The sequence below is a fragment of the Numida meleagris genome, chromosome 19 (genome assembly GCF_002078875.1).
Source record: "Numida meleagris isolate 19003 breed g44 Domestic line chromosome 19, NumMel1.0, whole genome shotgun sequence".
Lineage (NCBI taxonomy): Eukaryota > Metazoa > Chordata > Aves > Galliformes > Numididae > Numida > Numida meleagris.
The window spans coordinates 9,206,007-9,212,978 of NC_034427.1; the positions used below are offsets into that span (position 1 = coordinate 9,206,007).

The window sequence follows — 6,972 nt, forward strand, 5'->3', positions numbered from 1 at the left end:
CGCGCTTCCTCTGCGAGGTGTGGTGCTGGGGCTGTGCGGCGCGGGACGTGGCGGAGGGAAATGGGGGGCCGGGGTGGGGGCTGCGAGCTGCCATCCTAAAAAATGGGAAAAATGGGAAAGGAAATTAAAAAAAAAAAAAAAAGGAATTCTGAGCTTTTGCACCAGGGTGAGGTCCAGCTCGTCTGACGCCGGGGCGGGTGAGGAGCCCCCCGGAGAAAGGGGAGGAAGTGTCGGGGGGCTGTGTGCCCCCACAATGCGATGCCGAGCCAGGATGGGTGCTTTGTCCCCTGTGTGGGTTGTGCTGGGTCTCATCCCAGGATGGAGCACTGATGTTTGCCCGTAGGGACGAAGCACACGGCTCTGCCCCATTGGCACTGCATGGTTTTCCTGCACCAGGGTCCCAAAATGCAGCACCACATGAACCCTGCTGCGTGCTGCCCCGTTCCAAACCCTTTATGGGCAATGCTCAGGAAAAGCCTTTGGTCCAGCCCCAGGGTGCTGCTGTGCCGCGGGGTGGGAGCTACTGGAGACAGCACTGTGTGCTCAGCCAAAGCCCGGAGAAGGACCCAGAGGTGACAGCGGGGAATGCCCTGGGACACCCCTGTGTGCATCCTGCCATTCACCCCACAAGCAGCCATGGGCAGGAGCAAAGAGCAAAGAGCGAACCCTGGGGCTCGGCAGCAGCGGGCTGCTCCTGGGGTGCAGTGATGCTGCATGGCCCTGATGGGATGGGGAACAGCACAGAGGGGCTCTGGTGCTGATGAGCTCTTGCAAAATATTAAGAAGAGGCTGCAGGAACGTGAAGGAAATCTGTCCTGAAACCTCCGTCACTCTGCTAGCGATGGAAGAATAAATGAGACGAGATTTTATATTATTTTTTTTTTTTTATGGCCTTTGCTTTGTTTAGGGTTAACTGCAGATCGGCTTTTTTCAAATCACTTCCAGACACACACAAACCATGGCATGCAACACCCCACGGCTGCAGGGAGGCTGGGAGGGAGCCGGGCTGTTGCACAACGCGGTGCCCCAACTCTTCCTGCGCCCGGGTTTCGGATTTCAGCTCTGGGCATGTCCGCAGCCGGAGGGGTTTGGGGGCCATTCCCCAGGGCTGGGCCGTGCGTGAACCCCATAGCCTGGGGGTGCCAGGGGGACACATGTCCCTGCCTGCCAGCTGCCCTGTGCCAAGGGCAGGAAGAGCTGTCAGACCACCTCGCCCAGCGCTTGGCACATCGCCTGGTTGTGCATTTGCCGCTGCGGCAGATCTCTGTCCGGTGGCAGGCAGGCTTTGAGCCATGAACTGGCATGGGGATGGGATGATGCCACCAAACGACAGCGCGCCATGGGTGCGGGCAGGTCTGGGTTGCCATCGTCCTGCCACTGAACCCAGTGTTCCTCAAAAGTGCCTGGGCGGGCAGGATGGGGATGTGTTGCTTTCGATGGGAACGGGAAGACAAGGAGAGATTTCTCAACTGGCACAAATAAAACCCACCAGAATAGTGCTGGGGGGAGAGGGCTCGGACCTGCCTTCACCCCACGGCTGCTCCTGACCCCGGGATGGAGACCACGGCCAAAACACACACATGGAATGACTTGTAAGGAAAAGAACCGCGGAGTGCCGAGCATCCCTTGCGCCCTGCAAACACACAGCGAATCCAAACGCTTCCCTCTGCACGGGCAGATCCCAAGCAGCCAGAAACGTGGGCTCGAGGGAAAAAAGAATAAAAGGAAGCAAGAAAAATAAGAAGGGAAAGAAAGGAGAGAAGAAACGAATCGCCCTCCTCGTTGGGAGGAAGGGAATGGGGCCGCGCAGCCACGGCGCTCCCACCCGGCCCTCCCGGGCGGCTCTTCCTGAGGACGCCCCGTCCCTCCTCCTCCTCCTCCTCCCCTCCGCCCGCTGATTGGTCCACCCCGGCTATATTTTGCCCCTTCCAGCCCAACATCATCCCAAAAAGTTTTTTTTTTGGGGGGGGGAAAAACGGGGAAAGAAAAAAAAAAAAACAGAAAGCAAAGGAAAGAAACCAAAACAACCCAAGGCGACCCCAAATCCCCCCGAAACCACCCGAACGCGGGCGAAGAAGCGAGCGGAGGTGCTCGGCGGCTGCAGGAGGCGGCGGGACGCGCGGGACTCGGTTCTCTCTCCGGCACCCGCTCGGGTCGGACACAAAGTGCTGTCCAGCTGGAATGAATATATCTGAGTCAAACTACTGCCGAGAGGAGATATCGCAACCCCGGGGCGACTGTTCATGGGTCACCGGCGCCGTGCCGGCCGCTGAGCCCGGGCTCGCCTTCCCTCGGCCCCCGGGAGCCGCCTCCCCCTCCAGCCGCACGCCCAGCCCCGAGCCCGGCTTCGCCTTCGGCCCCGCGGCCCCCGGGGCGGCCCCCGGCGCGGCCCCCAGCCGCACGCCCAGCCCCGAGCCGGGCTATGGATACAGCCCCCCGGCGGGCCGCGCCGAGGGGAAGGCCGGGGAGGATTCCCGCATCCGCCGCCCCATGAACGCCTTCATGGTTTGGGCGAAGGATGAGCGCAAGCGGCTGGCGCAGCAGAACCCCGACCTGCACAACGCCGTGCTCAGCAAGATGCTGGGTGAGTGGGGTGCGGTGCGGGGGTACGGGGCTGGGGGCTGGGAGGAGGAGGGGGGATGGGGAATGTAAGGGTGAGGGGATGGGGATGCGGGGATATGGGGCTGGGAATGGAAGGACTTGGGGCTGCGGGTGAGGGGTGTATGGGTACGGGTCTGGGGGATGTAAGGTTACAGGGCTGCTGTTGCAAAGGCATGGGGATGAAGTATGCAAGGGTATGGGGATGGGATGTGTAGGGGTACAGGGATTGGGATGTAGGGATATGGGGCTGGGGGTGTGAGCTACAGAGGTACAGGAAAGCAGTATGCACAGATAAGGGGTTGGGGATGTGAATTACTGGGGTGCAAAGCTAAGGATTTGGGCTGCAGACATATGGGGAACCAGGTTATAGGATACAGAGCAGTGGGATGCACAGATACAGGGCTGGGGATGCGGGTTTTCGGAGTACAGGCGTGAGAATGTGGGCTGGAAGAGTATAGGGCTGCGGGATGCAGGAATGTAGGGCTGGGAATAAGGGCAATGTGGGGGGGGTCAGGATGCGGGATTACAAGGATAAGAGTGCGTGCTATAGTGGCACAGGGAAGTGGAATGCACAAATATGTGGCTGGGAATGTGGGTTGTGGGGGTACAGGGCTGAGGATGTGGTCTGCAAGGGTATAGGGCATTGAGATATGGGGTACGCAGGTGTGGGGCTTGGGATGCAGGGGTACAGGGCTGGGGAAGTGGGCTACAGGAATTTAGGGCTGGGGATGTGGACTATGAGAGTACAGGGCTGCAGATACAAGGACACAGAGCTGGCAATGTGGACAGCAGGATTATAGGGCAGCGGTGTGCAGGAATATGGGGCTGAGCATGCAGGCTGCAGGGGTACGGGGTGCTGGGATGTAGGTTGTAAGTGTGCGAGGTTGTGGAACGCAGGCTGCAAGGATAGGAGGGCATGGGCTGCGAGGACGTGAGGCTGTGAAGGACAGGCTGGAAGGGTACAGGGCTGCGGGATGCAGACTGGGAGGATACGGGGCTGGGGGAGATGGTCACGGGGACAAGGTGCTGCAGGATAGGGCTGTGGGGTTAGAGGTCTGTGGGGAAACTGTAGGGACGTGGGACTAAAGCATGCTGGCTGTAGGGCTGGGGGGTTAACAGCCCTGGGGCGCAGCACTGTCGGGCTGTGGGATAGAGTGTTACAGAATGTGGGGCTGTGGGATGTGGGGTTGGAGAGCTGCATGCACACAAGAGGCAGGGAAACAGGGCTGTGGGGTGCAGGAGTACAGGGCTGAGGGCTGTGGGAGTACACAGCTGTGGAGATGCAGGATAACGGGAACACAGGGTTGCAGGATGCGGGACACACGGCTGTAGGATGCGGGATGTGGGAACACGGGAAGCAGGATATGGGACGACAGAGCTGCAGGATGCGGGACTACGGGAAGCAGGATATGGCCGGACGGGGCCGCAGGATGCAGAGACACAGCGCTGCGGGATGCGGGGACAGGGAGCTCAGGATATGGGGCTGTGGGTGCGGCTGGGGGACGGGCGGTTCGGGCTGTGGGTGCGGGATGAAGGGGACTGGGCACCCTGGGGCCAGTCCCCCCTTTTCCCAGGGCTTTGCACCCCTGTTCCCTCCAGCACCATGCCTGCAGCTGGGACATGGGGATGGCCCCATTTGCGACCCCGCTTGCTGTCCAGCACCAGGGCCCAGGCTGGGCACTGAGCCCACCCAATTCACCCCTCCGTGGGTGTCCCGGGGCCGGGCTGGTGTCACTGAGCTTCCTGTTCCCTTGCAGGCCAATCATGGAAAGCGCTGAGTGCCAGCGACAAGCGTCCCTTCGTGGAAGAGGCCGAGCGGCTGCGAATCCAGCACCTCCAGGATCACCCCAACTACAAGTACCGCCCGAGGAGGAAGAAGCAAGCCAAGAAAATCAAGAGGATGGAACCCAATATCCTCCTGCATAACCTTTCCCAGCCTTGCAGTGACAACTTCAGCATGAGTCACCACGGCGGCAGCCAGCCGGGCCACCCCCAGCCTCCCCCACTCAACCACTTCAGAGAACTCCACTCCATGGGGTCGGATATTGAAAACTATGGCTTGCCAACTCCCGAGATGTCTCCCTTGGATGTCTTGGAACAGACCGAGCCGGCGTTTTTCCCCCCGCACATGCAGGAGGACTGCGGCATGATGCCCTTCCGCGGGTACCACCACCACCACCCCCAGATGGAGTTTCCCCAGGAGAAGTGCCTGGGCCGGGACGTGGCCGTGCCCTACGCGCAGCCCCCAGCACACTTGGCCGACGCCATGAGGACTCCCCACCCCTCCGGCCTCTACTACAACCAGATGTGCTCGGGGACTCAGAGCGGGCTTTCCGCCCACCTGGGCCAGCTCTCGCCCCCGCCCGAAGCCCACCACATGGAGAGCGTGGATCACTTGAACCAAACCGACCTTTGGACGGACGTTGACCGCAATGAGTTTGACCAATATTTGAACATGAGCAGGACTCGTCCCGAAGCCTCGGGACTGCCTTATCATGTCTCCCTGTCCAAAGTGACTCCTAGGAGCATCTCCTGCGAGGAGAGCAGCTTGATATCCGCCCTGTCCGACGCCAGCAGCGCTGTCTACTACAGCCCATGCATCACCGGCTAGGCTCGCGCGTGCACCCAACGCAACAAGCCAACGAGCAACCATCCTCTAATCGCGAGCTCCGTACTATGTAGAGTATCTCATTAAATGCATCGCTTTCTTTCTTAAAAAAAAAAACAACCAAAAAACAAAAAAACAAAAAAAAAGAAAAAAACACAACCCAACCATGCTGAACTCACCGATATACCGTATAACTATATAACACATAGATGCCTTCCCAAAGCCAAAGGTTAACCACACGCTAGCCCGCCCACCCGCTGCAGCTCCCATCGCTCCATCCTCTCGGGGGCATTTTTTAGGCAACTGCAGTGAATCCTGCCTGAGCCAACCCAGCACCAACACCATCACCCACTGCCCAGCACCCAGCCCTAGGAACTCACGCACTGGGGGGCCCTCGGGAACCCTTTTCGGGGGCTGTTGAAGACTCGTGCTGCCCGGTCATGGTGGTCTTTAGGACAGTTTTTACTGTATTCTCAGCAATATATTTTAATTGGGCAACAAAACTATATTTTTACTAAGCATTTTTATATATATAAAATGATATTTAATGTCTTTCGTTGGTTTTTTGTTGTTGTTGTTTTGGTGTTTTGTTTTGTTTTTTTTTTTTTACTATTAGACTTTTTAAAAAAAAGAAATCAAGGGATATCCATGAGATCTAAAGCATTTATGTAGCAAAGCTGGATTTAAAAAAAAAAAAAAAGGAAAAAAAAAAGGGGGAAAAGGAGATATTTTGTGAAAAAGGGAGTTACCATGTAAATACTGTGGAACAATCGACTGGAATTTTGTACAAAGGAAAAATACGACTGCTAACACTTTTATTGTCTAGAACTGTACGGCGAGCAAACTGTTTGATACTGGTTAATTATTAAAACATCTTCATCTAATTGCTCCCATCTTGTGCGCTTGTTGTGTGAACACATATTTTCCACAAATCCATGTCGGCCCAACCAGTTCCAGATTGCTGCCGGCGCTGATGATGAACCTGGCGCATGGGGCCGGGGCTGCCCGGTGCTGGGGGCTCACGGCCGCCCGCGGAGCAGCAGCTGTTCCTGTAATAAAACATGTGATATCCTCCTCCTAAAACATGCCTTCGTGTGGTCATTGTGCTGCGAAGCTGGCGGGGAGGGGGGGGTCACCGTGCGCTCACAGCGTTGTCCTATGGAATGCCTCAAAAATCACATCGCTCCACTCGGGATGCTCAATGCACTCTCGTGCAGCATCCCCATCACTTGGAGCACTCCTATAGTTTGGAGTATCCCCATAGCTTGGAGCGTTCCCATAGCTCGGAGCATCCCTATAGCTTGAAATATCCTCGTAGCTTGGAATATCCCCCTAGCTTGAAGTATTTCTATAGGTTGGAGCATCCCCATAGTTTGAAACATCCATAGGTTGGAGCATCTCCATAGGTTGGAGCATCCATAGCTCGGAGCATCCCCATAGCATGGGATATCCTCACAGCTCAGAGCATCCCCACCACTCAGAACCCCCCAGCCCTGCCCAAGCACCTCTGCACGCCCTCATTCCCTGCTGAGCACCCCCAGCCCCATTCAGCCCCCATCGCTCCCCCCATTTTTGCAGCACAGCCCTTTGCAGAGCAGTGTTGCATAAAACGCTGGTGGTATCCGTTCCTTGAACGATGAGTGATTTAAACCAGGCCGATATAGCCAAAAAAGGCTATTAAAAAAAAAAAAAAATGAATAGAAGAAGAGTTTTTTGCTGTTGTTGTTGGCAGAGAATTGCCTTTTAGGGGAAATGGATATTTA

The 6,972-nt window shown here is 56.9% G+C and overlaps 1 protein-coding gene across 2 annotated transcripts; it reads left to right on the forward strand.

Annotated features, from left to right (window-relative positions):
* Window positions 1,957-6,097, forward strand: SOX18 (SRY-box 18). 2 transcript variants are annotated; one of them, XM_021416639.1, is made up of 2 exons: window positions 1,957-2,584; window positions 4,359-6,097. In XM_021416639.1, the coding sequence occupies exons 1-2, from the start codon at window positions 2,182-2,184 to the stop codon at window positions 5,210-5,212; spliced, it is 1,257 nt and encodes a 418-aa protein (XP_021272314.1). In that variant the 5' UTR covers window positions 1,957-2,181; the 3' UTR covers window positions 5,213-6,097. The 2 variants fall into 2 exon arrangements, with proteins under 2 accessions (XP_021272314.1, XP_021272315.1); XM_021416640.1 differs by lacking the exon at window positions 1,957-2,584 and adding an exon at window positions 2,670-4,086.

What these genes read in the sequence shown, in the direction of transcription:
- SOX18 (XM_021416639.1), top strand. Translation starts at nt 2,182, where the DNA reads ATGAATATATCTGAGTCAAACTACTGCCGAGAGGAGATATCGCAACCC. An exon ending in CGTGCTCAGCAAGATGCTGG is followed by an intron (nt 2,585 to 4,358) that starts GTGAGTGGGGTG and finishes GTTCCCTTGCAG; the next exon opens with GCCAATCATGGAAAGCGCTG.